Source organism: Aythya marila (genome assembly GCF_965140915.1).
Source record: "Aythya marila genome assembly, chromosome: 27".
NCBI classification, from domain to species: domain Eukaryota; kingdom Metazoa; phylum Chordata; class Aves; order Anseriformes; family Anatidae; genus Aythya; species Aythya marila.
The window spans coordinates 3,949,260-3,969,292 of NC_139068.1; the positions used below are offsets into that span (position 1 = coordinate 3,949,260).

At 35.5% G+C, this 20,033-nt stretch overlaps 1 protein-coding gene across 8 annotated transcripts in view; it reads right to left on the bottom strand.

Moving 5' to 3' along the window:
• EPS15L1 (epidermal growth factor receptor pathway substrate 15 like 1) overlaps positions 1-20,033 on the bottom strand; it is a 42,119-nt gene that overhangs the window by 14,187 nt on the left and 7,899 nt on the right. For 2 of the 8 annotated variants that reach the window (XM_082780203.1, XM_082780204.1), the window contains exons 7-24: positions 19,810-19,935; positions 18,429-18,488; positions 17,855-18,091; positions 17,205-17,362; positions 16,578-16,734; positions 15,778-15,840; positions 15,216-15,301; positions 14,742-14,814; positions 14,050-14,211; positions 13,010-13,207; positions 12,675-12,839; positions 11,622-11,748; positions 11,451-11,501; positions 10,901-11,037; positions 9,607-9,667; positions 9,164-9,246; positions 7,629-7,761; positions 6,803-6,852 (exon numbers count right to left, since the gene is read on the bottom strand). In XM_082780203.1, coding sequence (XP_082636329.1) covers positions 6,836-6,852; positions 7,629-7,761; positions 9,164-9,246; positions 9,607-9,667; positions 10,901-11,037; positions 11,451-11,501; positions 11,622-11,748; positions 12,675-12,839; positions 13,010-13,207; positions 14,050-14,211; positions 14,742-14,814; positions 15,216-15,301; positions 15,778-15,840; positions 16,578-16,734; positions 17,205-17,362; positions 17,855-18,091; positions 18,429-18,488; positions 19,810-19,935 — 2,094 coding nt within the window. In that variant the 3' untranslated portion in view covers positions 6,803-6,835. Of the gene's footprint in view, positions 1-6,802; positions 6,853-7,628; positions 7,762-9,163; positions 9,247-9,606; positions 9,668-10,900; positions 11,038-11,450; positions 11,502-11,621; positions 11,749-12,674; positions 12,840-13,009; positions 13,208-14,049; positions 14,212-14,741; positions 14,815-15,215; positions 15,302-15,777; positions 15,841-16,577; positions 16,735-17,204; positions 17,363-17,854; positions 18,092-18,428; positions 18,489-19,809; positions 19,955-20,033 lie in introns of all 8 variants that reach the window. The other 6 variants (XM_082780200.1, XM_082780205.1, XM_082780207.1 and 3 more) reach the window with 5 other exon arrangements.

Sequence of the window (20,033 nt, forward strand, 5' to 3'; positions counted from 1 at the left end):
TCAGCAGTTACCCAAGTGGTGCACCCAAACCACACCGAGGACTCACTTCAGCAAAAAGAGATGATGAACAAAATGGTTTACCACAGCAAATGCTGTTAACTTATAGTGAACTCCACCCATGTGAAGGGTTTATCTAATTTCATACCCCACAGCAAACTTCAGGGTTGAGATCTATAGTTCAAGGCAAATATAATCTCACTGGTAGGATGCAATTACAGAATTTGACAATTTGACTTATTGCATTACAAGATATTTCCAGTGAAACAATGAAACCTTTAGAGTTTTCACTATATTCCATGTTTCAAGGATGATCCTAGCTTTTTGCTTAAAAAAGTACCTTCTGTGTTGCAAGAAACAGCACGTTTTCATGTGTTTGAAGACTTGTATTATGCATGCCGACAAACACGGCAGAGGTGAGATGATATGGCTTTAAACTTTCACTACACAGGTACTCCTTTCCAGGAAACGTTCTAAAGTGAAAAATATGCTGTAAGAAGTCAGAGTCATGTTATGTACGATAGGTAGTGACAGTATGAGTGGAGTCCATACCTGCAATTACATCTGAGCAAGTAATGCCAAGGCTCCTCACACATCTTGTATCTGCCAGAGGAGGTGTTACTCTAGCAAATTTTGAAGACTGTGCAGTGTGTAAGGTGCTTCCCAGCAGAACTCTCCCTTGGCACTTAACCAAATGTATCTATCATTCCTAACTTACTCAGCATGTTTTTTTACCATGCTGTTAAACTATCCAGCTCTTCCACTGATGTGGAACAAAAGTTTCATAAACCGTGAGCTTTAGGAACTTACAGAAATATATATATATATTACCAGCTTTCAAAATGTTCTTGAAAGTCCATTAAATCAAAACCAATTTTCTACAGAATACTCAAAGGTATTTGTCCTCAACAGGGGCTATTTTTGCACTGTATTTCAAACTCAACTGTTTGGCTATCAAGCTGTTTGCACAAAATCATAATATATATTATTAGTAACAGAAAATAAGAATTTTTCCTATGCAAAAAAAAAAAAAATCAAAACAGATTTGCTTATTATTTCCAAAATTCTCTGCTTTTGCTAGCTAGTAACTCTGAACATCTTAGCTTAAGACAAATATTGTTAAAATTACAGACTTCTGAAAAGGTGAGGTTAGCAGAGGAATCGTTGTATGTTAAGATAACGAACTGTTCTGAAACAGATTCTGAACAACCTATTTCAACAATCGGTACTGAAATATCTTTGCTGCGAGAGATCAGCATAAACAACAGAATCAAAGCGTGAATGGAATTTTTAGTTTGTGGCTAGGGCAGGTGCTCCACCCATGAGTCATTTATCCTAAACAACAAGGGATGCCTGTACTCTAACACAACTGTCAGGTCTTCTAGAAGGTATGAAAAAAAAAAAAAAAGTTTTCCTGTCTGTCACAAACTTTTAGATTGAATTTTTCACAGTCAGCTGCAGATGGGGAAAAAATAAAGGTGAACAGGCACCATGCTACTCGTGAGTAACCTTGGGGACTCAAGAAGCTCTAAGGAAACAGGTGTGTGGTACCACTTAGAAATAAACAAAGCACTCCTGTGATCATGCAGCAAATAACAGAACTCTGTATTCCCCTTTCGACCAAAAGGTGATCCATATGACTTGAATATGCCCATGCAAATTTTAAAAAAATGTTCAAATGCAAGGGAATTCTTTTAATTATTTTTTCTCTCGTTAAACTGAATGCTCAACTGAGGGCTGTTAATAAGAGGTCAGTGGCCATGTAAACTGGATGTACTTTTGCATTGCTTTATAGATGAAAACTAAGTCTAAAATTATAAAAACAGTCAAACCATAAAATGCCTTAAGTTTAGAGAAGTGACACACAGAAAAAAGAACTATATTTATCAGAAAGGACATAAAGGGGGAGGAAGCATCAAATACAAAGGCAGGCAGCAGCAGAACAGGGCTCTACAAACATTGTCATTCCGAGAGCTGCCTGCCCTGCCCCTCCGATTTGTGCAAGCAAAGCTGTGGCTGACAGCACGAAGGATCTGATCGTGCACAGCGCTGCGAGGCATCTACAATATTTCAGGGGTGCAAATAAAGTTCAACAGTTTGAGTCTAGCTCAACAGCTTCTAGTTTTCAGGGTAGTTCAATAAGATATTAAGATCTTAATAGATCTCTACTAGATCTTGAAGACCCCACCCCTCCTCATTTTTTTTAAAGCCATCAGCAGATTTAGATCTCTTTATCTTCCAACTGGCAAGATGAAAAAAAAAAGTCACATAAGCCAAATCTGACTGATTGAGTCCTAAGTCAGTGGGGCCCTTACAGACTTAATTGCTGGCAACAGCAAAATACTTCTATCAGCTCTGCAATTTGTCATTTGGTAAAAATACTGAACTCTACCACCTTAGTTGGCTAAATTTATGATTAGTAATATCATTATGTAATAATGTCTAGTCACTCAAATTAAACACTGGGCAAACCTTTGTGTTGGCACTCAGGTCTCTTGTGACTCCACACAAGCGAGGCATCTCTGAAAGATGAATCATACTAATTCAAGGAAGGCTAGTTAGCCCCCTATTCTGTCTTCTCAAGGTTTTTTTCCGTATTTTGACATTTCAAAAAACACTGCCTGTCAAAAAAGCCATGTGAGAACGGAATCGAAGTCCTTAACTTGAAGATAGAGGTGTTAACCACTAACCTCTGAAATGCCAATTTATAAATTCAGTTTCCATAATACATCAAAGCTACCAAGAATAAATGGATTAAAAAAAAAGACAAAGTTATTTGATGAACTGACTGTGTGCAGTCTGGAATAACAAATTCCCAATACTGCTTATTTTAATCCTTGTATTTCAAATAGCAACTAAGTAAATCCACTAATTTCTTGTTTACACGGGATGAACTCGGTACTTAGTCCTTTGATTATCCAAATTATGATATTTTTCTGCTATCTAAGTTTTTATTGGGAATACCAATACATAATTTTGTTAAGTACATTATCATTGAATAATTATTAATACAACACTCACCACTTCTATTAGTCATTAATATTCAATATATTTTAAATAAACTCTAAGATTTACAAAGAGTGAAGAAGCTGGAGTGGTAAAAACAACTGTTTTTATTAAATAATCACTACAAAAAGAAAACATGCTGAAACTACAATTTCTTCCTGCATTTTTTGGACTTTTATATTCTTTCAAGGTTAAAAAGGTCAAAACCACTATAAGCGAGCAATAAAAATTTAGAAGAGGTTGAAGGTTACACACTGGTTAGTGGTGAAGGTTCTTCCACTAATATCACTGGTTAACAGTACTGTTATAACCGCAATGTGGAATGCATGGTGCTGCATTTAAAGGAAGTGGGTAAGGGTGGGGCAAATGCAGTAGGTCCCACGATCAAAGCACTAGAGCATTGAATTTTACTTATAACCCAATCACTGACACCCACACAGCAGCTTCCTGTACTTTAAAAAAAAAAAAAGAAAAAGAAAAAAAAAAATCTGTTTCTCTCTTTTTGTAATCAACAACTTTTACCTAGAAACTAGTTAGCGGTGAACTCTGACTGATTTCAATCTGCAGCTCATGGCAGAAAACATAATTGTTAATCTGTGAGAACCTGCATAGACCATTTTAACTGCCAGGTTTCAGTGTATCGTCTCTTTCTGACTATTTATTCTTAATTACACAACTGTTCTCTAAAACCCAAGAACTAGTATGAAAAAAAAATACAAAATGACCAGAAGTTCTATAGTGCTAAATAGCACACAGAACGCTTTAAATCAGAAAATAAAATATATTTATAAATCTACGCGACTTCAATTGTTTGTTAGGACAGCTTGAGAAAATAATTTGCACTGGAATTTAGATCCCTGTCACACTTTGCTTAAGTACTTCAATATACACTATTATTTTTCTTAATATAAGTAGCAATCAACGTTGCCTTGTTTTCATTTAATAAGCCAGGGAGAAGACAAATACAAAGCTCATGATGCAAAGCACAGACCTACTTCTATCTGCATAACCTTTTTGTGCTTTTTGAGCATTATTAAAAATACAGCCTCAATAAATAGAGGAAAAACTTTCACGTCTCTCAGAAGAAACCTTCAAGTTGTCCCGTACCACCTGGTGAACATCAAATTAAGTCAGCCAAGTCCCAGGGGAGCTGTGCTGAACCTAATGTCCGTCAGGAACCTCATGGACTATGAATGCATTCCTGAAGAAAAAGAACATGCACATACTCCTTGGGGGATTTTTATTAGAACAGTCTGGTCAGAGTAGCTGAAGAGCTTTTTCTTAGCTGATCTTCCTCAGCCTGAAAAGAATCTTAAACCAGGTAGGGGACAAAGATACCGATTTTTCAAATCTTCACGCATAACAAAGGGGTGTTGGAGCTTTGACATACACCTTGCATCTAGGCTCGTTGCTTCTAAAATACTTCTTGTCATTCTTTGTTTTGACTCACTGATTCATTAACCTTCCTCCAACTCTCTTTAAAGACTGCACTTTAAATAGTTATGTGGAAAAAAAAAAAGTTAACCAGAAAAACAAACATATGGTGCTTTCTCTTGGATCAAACAAGGATCAGTTTAAGATGGAGAAACATCTGAAAGATCTTGAAGACTTTGGTTTGAAAAGAAGAGAATAAAAAAGGAGGAAAGTGATTTATGAAGAACAGAACAACTATAAGCCTGAGAGTTGGCCTAAGATACAACTTTTTTAACTGTAACAATCTCATGATTGTTATCCCCTCTCCTAACCTTAGTTTTTGAGAAGGGAAAGATACAGATCTCAAGGGCATCTAATCCATGCCACACAGTAAGTGTTTGCCTATCCTTGCCAGATAATAACAACCACAGACAGCTGTGAACAGAAGTGCCTGCTAACACAGCCATCGGATCATTGCTGCTTGTCATCTTCCAAACTTCAAAAAAAAAAAAAACCAGCAAGTACAAAAACAGAAAAACAAAAAGAAAAAAAAAAAAAAAAAGAAAAGCAACGAATCTTTCAGTTTATAGGTCATGATTTATATGGTGAAACAATGATTGCCCATTGCAACCCTGCTACAGGCAAAGCTGCCATAACTGAGAAATTCCCTTAAGTACAACATGAAAAGCATCTCCAGAGCTCGTATTTGAAAGCAGCTATCTGAACTGCACATTCCTTTTGCAGGTTTCTGCAGGTACACCTGAAGGCCCTTTGATCTGACCTTCACCAGAAGAGGCTATGTCTGCCTTGTTTCCCTGTCCCAGTGTTCAGTTCCAAAGGTTAGCTCTGCCTTTGCCTTCGTGAAGAAACCAGACCTGAGCTGCAACTCTTCATTCATCTGGAGAAAACATGGGATGTGTGGGCAAGGAGGGAAACCGTGGCACACTTTGGCCACATCCTGATTGTCCAGAACACTCTGCAATACCTTGACAGCTGGATCAGACAATGCTTGTGTGTCACTTAAGTCCTAATGAACCCTGAATGTTGAAAAGCACTAAATTACAAACTATCCCTGATGGATTTTATTAATTTCCCATATCCACTATTACTTTGGGAAATCAGGCAGCTTTAAAGCTCTGCAAAAATATTAACTAGTAATTTCTACTTGATTTTTGAGTGTTGAGGGCAAGTAAAGCTTTATGTGAGATCTCTATTGCACCTAAGAAAAAACAAACAAGTCACACAATGAATTTTCAGTATTAAGATCTGATCCTTCAACAAGTTTTACAAAAACAAGCATGAACTGGGACCAGAAAGGCAACCTATAGATTTGTCTGTTAATAACTAACGTTTATCCATCTTTCAGCAAGATGTTTATCACATACTTTTTTTTTTCTTAATTAAACAGACCAATGAGAAAGGTAAGAAACAACGGAAGTTTCTTTTCTGTTGTTTGTTTTCTGAACAGTGTTCCCATTTCTAACACATATTTGTATGCTTCTATCTCTTGTTTGAATCGCAGTATATTACTATAAAATTTCTCATGCTCTAAGTAACCACTGAAGATTGCTTTAGTGTGGAAGGAAGGGAGGAGTATAACTGCATAAGCACATGAGGCTCGTTTGCTTTTAAAAAAAACCTGCTTTGTTTCCTCCTCAGTCTATTTTATCATAACAACATTTGCTTTTGGTAGAGCAGCGGAACCTTAAAAATATTGTGTCTCCCAATGAAAGGGAGAAGTACACATTTAAACAAATTTTTGAAAAGACGGATTAAAGGCTGAGTGCACACAACTAAATTCAAAACAAATTATTAAAGCTAAATGTCCAAAATTCTTCAATATGCACAAAAAGGTTGAAAAGAGGCAAATACTACAATGAAAAGTATGTAGGTGAGTCAATTCTACGGAATGTATTGCCCATTTTTGCTGCTAGTATAACACTCTATTTGCTAGGAATAATCATGTTTCAAACAAAAAATAGAAAGAAACCACATGAAAGAGATAATACAGGTGTATTTAGTACTTGACTCTTTCAACTCTACGGAGGCCCTTTAAACACTAAATTGTTTTATGCAGACATTTCCTAAAAAGAAAAAGATGGTCACTTACACACCTCCCTTGAAAACCAAAGAAAGAAAGAAAAAAAAGCACCATCTGTGATGGCAAGTAAGATTACCTTCAGCTTTTATACTTCTGCTTCTACTGACATATGTCTTATCTCTTGACATTTGTTGACATCACATATTATATCTTTTTCAAACTACTAAATACCCTCCAGTACCTCTAAGTGGGAAATACTTACACAAAGCAAGCATGGAACAGACTGCTTCAAGAACTTTTCCATAATCCTAGAGCATTTTCTGGCAAATTTTCATCAATACTCACCTACATAGAACCTCATCATTCGACTTCAAGGTTTTAGTGTGCATCACAATCTTTTGAGGAATAAAGTCATAGTAATAGGAACAAATTAATGCTGCTGCAATGGTCTGCTTGTAACTCTGTTCTATTAAACAGTATTTTCCAAACCTGGGAACAATCTATGGGACACCCCTGTGACAGAACCATTTCATGTTATCCAAGGAGCTAGTTCTAGCACAGCTGGTTTGCAAAATCAGTCAGAACAACAATACCTGTTACAAACAGGATGAGAGCAGAGTGCATGTTTTTCTCCAAAACACAACTGCATAAAGGCAGACAATGTATGACTGTTAGACCAGTAGAAAGGTAGACAAAACCTTCCAAATTCTAGACGTTGACCCCCATGTTTGGTGTAAACTTATGTGCCTATTCAAATGAAGAAACCTGAACTTCTTTTTATTTTTTTTTCTCTTCTTCCCTTTTTTTTTTTTGGAAGTCAACTAGATTTTCACTGCTAATATTAACTGAACTATATCACTGCTGTTAAAAGTAGACTTGAAACTAACAGTTCTAAAGTGGCTTCAGTTCTTCAAACAGTTTCACTGGTATCTGAATGTTTTGACAAATCAGCTCTAGGACTGAAAACAACTTGAAGTTGAATCTCCAATCAGTTCCAGAGTTCCAGCCTTTTTTTTTTTTTTTTCTTTTGACAATTCCTGCCAATTTACTGATAATCTCATACCTTCCTCCATGGTTGAAATATGAGATAGAAGACTGTCAACTTGTCCTTACTTCCAAGAATATACAGTAAATTGGGGGAGCTGGTTATTAAGAAAGAAAACCTCCTTACCACTGGGTGGCTTGGGCCGTGGAGGGACATTTTTCTTCGGTGGTAATGCTGGTGTGTCTGATTTGCTTTTGAAAGGGTCATCTGAGAATCCCATCCCTCCAAAAGAGGAGGTGAACGGGTCTGAAGCTACTGACTACAACAGAAAAAAAAACATAAAAGAAAAAAAGAGCATAAGCACATTGCAGAAAATCTGGTGTATTACAGAGGCTACAAGTTAACTCATGGAAAAACATTAACTTTAATTATGTAGGTCTGACCTCATTTTTTATGTCACTAGCATAAGATACAAACATCCACTGTCATAGGTACTAGGATTTCATTAACACTAAATGATATTTACACTCTTAATCACTTAAGTACTTCTAGAACTTTTACTCCTAGCAAAAAGCTGATAAGAAAAAATAAAAGGAAGTAAAACTCTATTTTTATTAGTTGGCAATGAACAGTCATACTGCAGTGTGGCCTTCACTCTGTGATAAGCAGAGCCATGAAACAAAGTAGTAACTGGAAAAACATGGTAGCTTGCAGAACGGACACCCTTTTCCCAAGTTTTTCTTAAGTTACACATGCCTATTTGTTGTTGTTTTGTAAAAGTTCAGGGAAAATTCTAAAACTTTATCATTTTATATTCATCTAGCTTTTGCAAAGGACTCTACTAGTGATTTAAAAAGGCACAAAAAACTACGCTGTGCAGGAAAGTTTATCATACCGAAATGAAAAAGAGGAGCTTTGTAGGGAAACCTAAGGCTCAGTCAGAGCTTCACTAAAGCTTCCAATTCAAGCCAAACACCAGAAAAGGTAAAGACTGCTGCCACCTAGTGGGGAGCTAAAAATCCCACAAAACAGTAAGAAAAGTTAGGAAAAAAATACAAAATGTTTAATTAGCCAAAAAGGCAATACATTTTCTAGCAAACATTTACTCTACAATGTTCAAGTGTTATTGTGGTACAAAATGTAAAAAGTTAGGCAACTGTAACTACAAGTCTGCCTCAAAAAAATATCAGCAGAATGACTATACAGACAAGAAGGTAAGACAGTTCCATTTAGAATACCCTATATACCCTGTTTATAACAATAAACCAAGAAATAGCAATTCTGTGCAAAACTGTGAAACGTAAGCACACAATATTTTCCACCCTCCCCTGGTTTCCTAAACTCAGGGAGAAGTTCAAGAACAAGTTAGAACATAATGAGAGATGCAGCATCCAAGAGAACCTCAGAACTTAGCAATGTATTGCTTGGCCCAAACTTCCTTTATCTGGAACAACTACCCCTACTTACAGGTTCTTTCTTTTGCTCCACTGGTATTTGAAAATGTATGTGAAAAACTGATTCCCTCCCCGCTTGAATCTACTGGTCTTGGTAAGACTTCACCATACCCGAGACAGATGAATAATGTTTTTCTAAGTACTTAGACTCATCAGAATAAAAGCAGAAGAAACATGTCAGCTCAAAAAACACAATCTTATCGCACCCTTCAAACAAAAAATACATTTTTTATTTTAAAGAACATTTGCTTTCCTTGTAACCTTTACCTTTGACATCTGACTGAAGTCTGCAAATCCCTCCCCACTACTGAAAGTGCCACTTCCAAATGGATCCAATGTACCAAATGGATCTGAAATGGATACAGAAAAAAAAATATTTAAAATAATACATAAGAATTCTGAATAACTTGTTGCCAATAAGGTATGAAACTGTGTAGGTGATTAAACACTCGTATTTTACCCTGCTAAGTGATGTTAAGAAAAAATTGCACAGAGCAATAGTTTTCTATCAGTTGTTTGAAAGAAAAAAACAAAAGCCAAGTATGTAGTTAACGTGAGGGCTTTATCTTCATCAAACATAGTAAGAGCACAATGGTATTTACCACCAGTTCACAATATACTTTGTTTATTCTCAACTTTAACATTTGTTTTTTTCACTCATAAAGAAATACCTACTTATTCATCTTCACAAGAAAAAATGTTCTTCTTACCTGGACCTTTTGAAGAGACACTGGAAGATGTAAAAGGATCACTGCTTTCAAAAGGGTCAGACTAAATAAGAACAGATATACATAATTATTGTTCAGCTGTACTGTGAATTAGTCTTTCTGTGCAAAGAAAAATCTATTGCTTTAGGACAAATTATTTCCAGTTTCAGATCACTCTACTGTGGACATGTGAGAGGATGAAATTGAATGAATAGATGAAATATGCAGCATTAATCCATTCGGCTATTGACAGCATTGAACAAAAGTGAGTAAGCTAGGTATCTACAAGCAAAACACATTCAAGTGAAAGTGTATCACACAAATGATATTAGTTCCTAAGGCAAAATAAAAAAATTACACTCAGAATTAGAATCATTGCATATTCTGAGTTGGAAGGGACCCGCAACGATCATCAAACCCAACTCCTGGCTGCACACAGGACCACCCAAAAAATAAAAATAATAATTAAAAAAATATATATATCAAACCACATGTCTGAGAGCATTGTCCAAATGCTTAATGCTGACAGTCTTGCTGCCATGACCACTTCCCTTGGAAGCCTGTTCCAGCACCCAGTCACCCTCTGTTCAGTTGTTAGTGTTTAGTCTTTAAGCAACAGAGACTGAATATTCAAATCAAACATTTACGTTATCAGTAATTCAGGGACACTGTATATCCCAAACTTCTTTTTAAACAGATGGTGCTTACAGCTGCCCTTCTGCACAAAAAATCTCTTGTTACCTAAGTACAAACCTACAGGTTTAAACTAGCCTTCCACTGACTGATACTAGTTCTAACTCTTGGGTGGCAATAGTCAATAATGAATTCTGTAAGAGTAGAAAAAAACACCACCAAAACACAACACATACATGCCAGTACAGCTCAAGAACTGTAACTGTGACTATACATTTGACAAACATGTTCTGTGCAGTCCTTCCACTGTATTGGTTCTATAATCCTTTAGCTAGATCAGTTCCTCGATCCCACACACACTATTTGTGACTGCACAAATAGAAGCATTGGTGCAATGGAGGTAATGGTGTGAATGAGCGAACGTTGGAGGTATGAATTTTCAAACAGAAAAAAATACACCCATCTGCATCTTCATAATGAATGCACATCATTATCATGAAACTGAAAAGAGGAACATCCTGATCCCCCCAAAAATCCATACTAATTAAGAATAAAATGAATTGTGTTTTCCTCACTTAAGAGAAAAGTATTTGGTGATATTTCTTTCCTTTTAGCTTGTCAACAATAAAGAAACCTATTGCATGTGAATTTATAAATTACTGACCTTTGAGGGTAAAGTGGAGGGTTTTGTGAATGGATCTGATGTAAATGGATCGCTCTTCACCTGTTTCTTGAAGAAATCTTCAGGGGCAGAACTACGAAATGGGTCACTTTCCTTAAATGGATCGCCTCCGAATGGATCTAGAAGAAGCATTAAAAGGTAAATAGGGTGTAGCATCTACTAAGCAAAACAACAAAGTGACTCCAAGATGAACCATCCTACATTTGACCTCACACTAATTATTTTTTCCTTATTAAAACGAACACCAACAACACTGTAAATCCGACAAATTGCCAGATAGTTAGTAAGTACCCAGTATAGAGAGGAAGTTGTAATGAGTACATATTTTCAGTAAGTAGGGTTACAGACTTCACTTAATGAAAAGTTACACACATTATTAACATATTGATTCTGAATGTCCATATGTAAGGCTGGGTATCTAATTTCCCACATGCAAAACAAAAATTTGAAGCCAGGGAAACCTTGCAATCCATCTTTGCACTTGGCTATGAATTGTTTATCTCATCAGTCCTGTTATCATAAGGGCTATTACCTGCTGGAGCAGGTGGTTGTTCTGCAAAGGGATCATGCTGGAATGGGTCACCTATGCAGAATAGAAAAATAGTTTGTTTTATCCACTATTTAGCAAGATGATAAAAGTTTGAAAATATCATTTACTCAACAATTAATCTTCACGGTCTCAGGTAAGCCATTGGTCACTTACTGCCTTTGAAAGGGTCTGCTCCCTTAAATGGATCAGATTTGAAAGGATCTTCTGACTGGAATGGGTCTGTATGCAACTCTTGTGTGTTATTTGTAAACATCAAGGCTTTATTCTTAAATGGATCATCCTAAAAATCAAGAGGAGAAACATTAGAGCAACTCACCTTTATTAAAATGTTCAGCTACTCATTTAGCAGAAATTCTATGGTATCTTGGTTCCTGTTTAAAGATCCTAAAAGTGACTTCCTAAAGAACTTTCTGAATAAAATTCACTTCCTAAAGAGCTTTCTGAATAAGTGGCTTCTAAGCAGAAGTAAATACACAGCAGAAACAAATTTGTATTGTGGTCAATAAAGAGATTGCCAATAGAGGCCAACTGAACCCTTTCAAATTATAAAAAACCTCCTCATTGCCCAGTCTATGCCACAGTAGATATATGTGTGTATAGCACCTGTATAACAGAGTTCAATTGTCAGCTGGAGCTTTTCACCTCTAAGAAATAGCTCATACTAACTACCCCACTGATACTGTCTCCAAAACTAGAAAGATATAAGTTTTCTGTAATCCCTTTACAGGATGCAAATGAAGAAGTCTTAATTAAGACTTCTCAAAAAAGAAGAGGAAAGAAAAAAAAGGAGGAAGAGGAAGAAAGTATTAAGAAACAGGAAAGGGACACAACGCTTTAAAAATTTACTATGAACATACACCAGAGTTTTCTACCAATGATGCTTAGGTTTTACAAATAAGAGAAATATTCTGAAAGTTTCCACTGGAAATTAAGCATAACATTAGTCATGCAAGCACAAGAACGAAGCACTAAATTGAGCATTAAGACCATTTATCTCTATGCATTGCTGTTCTTAATCCACAGTCCTTTTTTTTGGAGGGGGCATTATGTTTTCACAGAGAAAGTGTGAAATCACTGGAGATTTCTACCTTGCAGAAATCACAGTATTTGCTAACATCCCAAAAGTCAACTAAACAAACATCTTAATGATTTTAGATTAAGTTACAAATTGTAAAATACTCAAAATAACAGTATAAAAAGTTTTACCATAGTTCCATAATTGTTTCTTTCTGTCTGCCCAAGGCCTTCACTTATGTCTGCTAAATTTGTCAGGCTACCACCATGAATCCCATTGAGAGCTTCATTATATTCTTCTATACTCTTATTGACTTCTTGATGACTTTCTTGAAGCTGAGAAAGTTTACTTCTTGCCTAAGCAGTAGAAAATACTTCAGTATGTTACTCATTCAATAACCAGTCAGAAAGGCTTATTTCATGCACCAGTATTTTTTTCCTCTTTTGTAAAGTCATCTTTCTAGTTGATGTTCAACTTTTAGCATTCAAGAAAGCAAAGATGATGTCATACAAACTACAGTGAATACCTGGTTTATTTCTTCCTGTGTTGATTTTAAAGATTTGATTATTGTTTCAAGCTGTACTTTTCCAGCCTGGATACTCTGCTCTAGCTGAGTCTCTTCTTGCTGAAGGCGATTCAGCTCTGCTTTTGCTCTATTAAGATCATCTTCCTGTGATTTTAAGTCTGATTCCTGAGATTGAATCTGCATTTTCAGTGATGAAATCTGAAACAAAACGTTACAAAAATCAGAGAGAAATTTCAAGTAAATGTACCTTAACACATTATGAATTTATAAATAATACAAAGCTATCAACTACTACAGAAGATGAAGAATGTCATTTGAAGATCTGCATGCTTCCTATTACATCACACAGAATCTTTGGTAAAAGCACAGAGGATGTGCTAAGAAACTAAGAAACACTAGTATCTTACATGACAAAAATGCCTCAAAAATTATAAAGGTAATCCAAGTGTTTCTTAAATGTTACACTGTAGTTTTCAGAACTTGGATTCTTTTCCATTCAAGTATTATCAAGTATTAAAAAGCTAATCTTTTTAAACTCTGATAAGAGTTAAATTTATACCATTGCACACACATCACTCTGCTCCACTTTTTTGCATTACTTCAGACACTGAGTTTCTACATGAAGATAACATACTAACTACATTGACAGTTGTAACTCCTGAAAACCTAACTTTAACTCAGAATACTGACATAAGGTTCACAGTAAAAAATATACACTGCTGCCCACAGGCTGTCTCATGGGTCAGAGGTAATGCTTCTCAACTATTCTAACTGGCTGAATAAATATTTCATATTTACAGAACAGCAGTAATTTACGTAGGAAGGGACCACTGGAGATCATCTAGTTCAACCCCACATTTATAATCTTATGAAAGGCATTCAGGCTAGCAAAATCCTTTCTTGGACATCTGCATTTGTGTGGAAATTGCTATTTATGGTTAAAAAAATTAGTAAGTCGAGCTTATTTATGAAATGAATGCTATTTCCTTCAACAAAAGATATGATATACTTGAGCACCTTGAGGATTAATATACACTCACCACCTGTGTTTCTTCCTGGCATTTCTGCCTTACATCATTCAGCATATCTTTCAGTTTGGCTTTCTGCTGGTCCATTTCATCCAGGCGGTCTTGGGCATCTTGTTTTTGAGCCTCCAGCTCCTGCAAGTTACTTGTCTCCCTATCTAAATCGTTTTGCAGTTCCTGAGGAAAATTTCACAGTTTATCTTACATTTAGCTCTTGTCTTATGGGAATGATCAATCACAGAGAAACAGGTTGGCACACTCCACAAGATTTTCTATGTCATATAGACTATTTCCTGCATGTGCATGCTTTGTTTCAGCAGGAACTTGTATAAGACATCATACAAATCAGTGCCCACAAAATGGAAAGAAACTGTGATGCAGAACACGTGTAATTGAGTTACCCTTGCTATAAAAAAAAAATACATTTTGAATAATGATTTAATAAATTACAGTGCCAGTCAAGTACTAATGAAAAAATATTTAAAACCATACATGCAACATCCTCTAATGGTATTAACCAGCATGAGAATAAAATATTTCTGACGGAGAACAGGAAAATAAACACCTTTTCTAAATTAGAGGAAAATCCCATACAAGGAGGAGACTTGCCCAGAAACAACGTAAGACAAAAGAAAGAATGATTTATGACCCCTATATTATTTTAGATTACAATAAAAACTAGTAATCATAAGCAGATGAGTTTTTACCTGAACTTCATTGGTTTTCTGTCTGATTGATTCTTCCTTTTCCCTAATATCCTGCTCTAGAGAATATTTTTCTCTGTAAGATAAACAAACAAAAGTTTTCATGATTGGTTAAGTAATACAATACACACATACATGCAAGAATCAATTAAATATTATTCTGGAAACACCACACAAACAAAAATGCCAGCCCTCATTACGATATATTCTTTGAAGGAGTAACGGTGTGTACATATCAATTATTCCTACAAAAATACAACCTGTTCTATAATTAATCTTCTGAAGTCACCTTCTAGAATCCAGACTGGCTTTGCAAAATTGGCTAATTGTATGGTATCGTTGGGAGATTTACCACTAACTTCAGTGACAAGCAGTAACAAACTGATTAAAAGAAAATAAAAGTAACAGACACGAGTACTATATTCTTAATTGGTTCTCCTACTCCAAGATTTTCTGTTAATCGTCCACAACTATTACCTCTGCAGCTGTGCAATTTCTTGACTAATATCATCCAGTTCCTTCACCCCTGTAAATTCTCCTGATCCAACAGAACTTGAACTGTCCTATTAAGAATAAAATAGTCTATTAGAAGGCAGAGTCAGAACAGAACTTCTTTTACTAAGGCTGAAGATGAAGGTGAAACACAATCATGATATGCAATTACAAAATCACGTGGAAGATATCAAAACACTACACAACCACCATTGAGCATGCCACACAATTCTCCATGCGAATCTCCCTTGCTTTTTAAGGCAAAAAATGTTGTCAAGTTATTAAGAAAGAATCTCAGTATTTGGTACAAAATTTGACATTATTTTGATAAGGATTTGTAATCCTTTGAAAAGTCCCCGTAAATAAACAAAAACTGCAACATGGAACTCACTGTTAGTATGATAAATCAGGAGACTTACCATATTTAATTAGCATAGTGAAAGGAGGAAAGTACAGAAAGTGCAGAGAGAGAGCAGAAGGTGTAGAAATAAAAACTTTTTTGAAGTTATAAATACACGAACAACGTTGCAACATTACAATTACTCACACGGCGCATTTCTGTTAGTGCTGAAATCTCAGTTCCTACAGGGGTCAAGTAACCTGACAGAGTCTATAGAAAAAGGATACAGGAAAAAGCTTAAAAGGACCAGAGCAATAGCAACAACAAAAATATATTTAGAGGCTCAAAAGCTTTCTGGTTAGGGAAAGTAAAAAAAGTAAAGGAAAATACTACTTAATTTACAGAAAAGGTGAATGCATTGACATGACAGAAGCATTCGTTAATTTAAGTTTCAGAAATACAGTGAAACTATGGAGGAATGGAACAAAGCAGGATTCAGTAAGACATTAGATGCTCCTATGACCAATACTATGTAGTTAACGATGATGGATATAGGGCTACGGACTGTCATGGGACAAGGGATGAGTCAACCACCGGATACCAAAAACTAAGAAGTCATTAGCCTTCAGTTTCCCTTTAAGAGTTTTACATTTTCTTAGGAGGAATGTAATACTGACCACAGCCAGGGACAGGCTACTAAGACATCTTTTAACCAATCCCTAAAGAAGTTTACAAAAACTTATTTGTGACAAAGAAGTATTTTTCAAGCTAGGCTTTTGTCAGAGTTATTACTGCTTTATTTATGCAATATACTACTGTATTGTTCTTTATTTACTGTCTTGTCAAAAACGTTTATATAGTTTGAAACATGAAAGAAAACTGTACAAGGAGATAGGAAAAAAGGCAATTCTTTACCATAACATGAACATACTACAAAACTAATACTCAAAGCCCACTATGGTTAAGGCACATAAGCTCAGTGTATCTACTAATAATCAGTGAATTACCTGTATAGGCGTGTTCCTCTCTGTGGGAGGGATCATATCTGGGGACAACACTTGTGGAGGATCGATCCCTTTACTGACCTTCTGTTGAATGAGATACATTGCTAGTGCAAACTGATCTTTGCTTAGCTTTCCTATCTGTCTTGTATCTGCCAAAGCCCTGGTGAAAAATAGATCATACTTATAAACATGGGAAGCATACTTCTTAACCAAGAAGTCTGAAATACAAATATATATGTAATTTTATTTTGATTCAGCCTCATCAGAGGTTGCTCAGTCTAGTAAAAGAGTTCCATAAGCAGAGGAGCAGCATTATTAGACTTAGCTGAACAGAACAGTGTTACTGTGAGAAAGTTCTTATTAGCACTACTAATAGAACTACAAAAAACAACCACTATTCACAGCCTGACCTACACCCAACTTCAAAGAAAGTAATGTGAGAATTTATTTCTCCCTTGTTTTTTCATATAGCCCACATGTTATAATACCGCAACAAGACAAGTAAAGGAGGCTGATGGGCTTTTTTTATTTTTATTTTTATTTTTTAGTGCTGGAATTACAATTCTGGATGGATAAACTGCCTTCCCAGATTAGTGAATTGCAAAAACACAGCTACTAGGGAATTCTTACCATATATGTGCCAGGAGAGTCTGAGATAGACCTGAATGCATAAAGATGTCCTTTACTTCTTGGCCACTCACAAAACCATCCATGTCTGTGTCTGTTTTTAAGAAAATGTCATCATATCGCACTTTCTCAGACATTGGTACTACCCAATTCACAGATGGCTGTAAAACAAAAGTTTTATATTTCAGTCAAAAGAAGATAAATAATCTTTACCGAGGCACTGATTATATACAGTTTTTGTCAGATTTGGATTTTCTGAGCACATCTCATACAATCAAATCTGGTAAACAGGTATTTTCCCTTTTCCCATGAAAGTTTTGGCTGAACGCTTTTTTATCTGAATTGTGAATTTTAATAAATTCATATTATAATAAATACAAAATAATTTTAATAATGGGAGTTTTAAAAATGGGAGTTTTATAAGGCAGATTAATTAATCCTTTAGTATTAAAGCAAATACATGAATAAAACCTTTACATGGAAAGTGAAAATTCTCCATAAAGTTTGCTACATCTCATGGTCATAGTGACTAAAATTCACATATTCTTCTTCCATTCTTACATCATTCTCTCTGCTCAAATCCTCCAAACAACAAATATTTTCAGAAAAAATGCTTACACAAGGAAGAGACCAAAAAGAAATTTTGTTTGTACCTGTGCTTGTTTGATGCTGTGCTTGGGAGACAAACTCCCTGTGCTGTTCAGGCTGTTTACACTACCGTGAGATGGAGTGGAGCGCAGGCTATCTTTTGGTGGAGGACTTGCAGGGAGAACAGGAACTGCACCAGGAAAGACGGGTGTCTTCTTTCTTTTAGAAGGTGGTATGAGAGAAGGGGGTAACAGTGAAGGAACTGGCTCTTTCTCAAGAGCTCTATAAACCAAATGCATTGCCTGCAAAGGCAAAGAGATCAGATATTACATGTCAACAATAAGAAGAAAAAAGCAACAAGATTTTCCAGCACCAGTCATTTACATATTAGTAAAACAAAAGACAGTAAGGTTAGAGATGTAAGCTAGAGCAAAACATCATTTTGAACATTATTCCTAAAAGTTTAATTTGATGACACAACCATGCGTCAGTCTGGTTTTGAAAAAGGTCATAACTGCATGTGAATGACTTAGACCTTAAAAGCAGACTGCAGGAGAGAAACCTGCAAAGCTCAAGAGACAACTGAGAACGATTTGCTCCAGCAGACACACTGTCAATTGAGAATTTAAAGCAACCTACCACAGCAAATTCGTCTTTGTCCAGGTGACCATCTTTATCAATATCACTGAGATCCCAGACCTACAACAATTACGATAAAAACAAGGACTTGAGAACAAGTTACATTCTGTGCTTTTCATGTTAATGGTCATTGTATTAAGCATGCTCTCTAACAGCTCCTAACAGATTTTTTGTGAAAATCATATTAGTTCTGTTAGACATAGCTAAGCATTCTCTCATGAAACAGACTGGATTTAGAGTTTTCTGGTAACATGAATTAAGTATTTTGTGGAAACGATGGCTCTAAGAAATTCTGCTTGCAAGAGAGGCAGGTTCATCACTATGTATTGCAATTAAGGACCCAACAAGCTGACTAAAAACATCCAGAGGTAGCTTTTGAAATTCTCCAGATGGTGTGTGCTAGCAGATCATCCCAATTTGTTTTATAAAAAAGATATTTTAGAAAAGTCAATATATTTCTAATTTGCATTTTATTCCAAAATTTCTAGTTTTCATTTTTTTAGTCAGAAAAAATACATCCACTTCTCAGAATTACTTTTCCAATTTCTTCAATCTCCTATCTTGTGTACAAACTCTTCTTGAACAAGTTTCCTGCATTTTCATCATGAAAATAACATGACAAAATATGAAGACCTTCAAGACTGAGTGCTTCACAATATTCAGGTGTAGAATTAAAACAAGTCATACTTAAATTTTACAGATAATATAGAAAGAGTTCTTCTTAAAGACATGAAAGTATATCATAATGCAGATTTTCACAGCTCTTCCATAGAATGTATTAATTCTCAACCTTATCAACATGCAGACAGTAAAGGAACATATTTTAAATTAAAGTAGGAAAATACTTGAAGGTTTGCTTCCCTTGCAAGTATACAATGGATGTGCTAAACTCAGATCTTACAAGTATTTATAAATATATGTGAAAAAAATACTTGACAATTTGACAGCTACAATAAACTAGGATGTTTTAAAGTGCTCTCTTGTACAAACAGTGGATAGATTTAATGGTATGTCTAATACCTTGCACTTGGAAAAGTGACAAAACAGTGGAATACAATGTTATTAAAGCAATTATGGTTTAGGAGAGGCTTATGTTGTTGTTGTGTCTTACTTTTTTTAATACAATCACAATCAAAATCTCCAGCTCTTAAAATGAACACAGAGATAACGAAGCCAATCTACTTTAGGGCCCAAATTACTATTATTATTCTTATTTCTAAGTGGATGACTTCAGACCCTACTTAACATTCTTGCTTTATAGCATGCACTTGATGCAAAATCTCAGCCAAAATATGATCTATGTTGATAAGTTACACTTAAATATTTAACACTGCAACTAAAAGCTTAGTAGAGAATAGCTCCATCTAAACAGCATACTTACCCTTCCCAGGATATCAAGAGGTAGCTTTGAATTCATCAGTACTGGTTTTACTTTGTCTCCTGAAAGTAAACCATTTACTGGCAAAAGGCTTTCAAAAATACCATCAAACTTTGCTTTTTCTTCCACCTAGTTGGTAAGAAATAGCCTGAATAAGTAAAAAAGTGTGCCTGTGTGAGTGTTGAAAATGAGATCTTGCAAGAAATTAAGACTGGTCAGTAATGCAT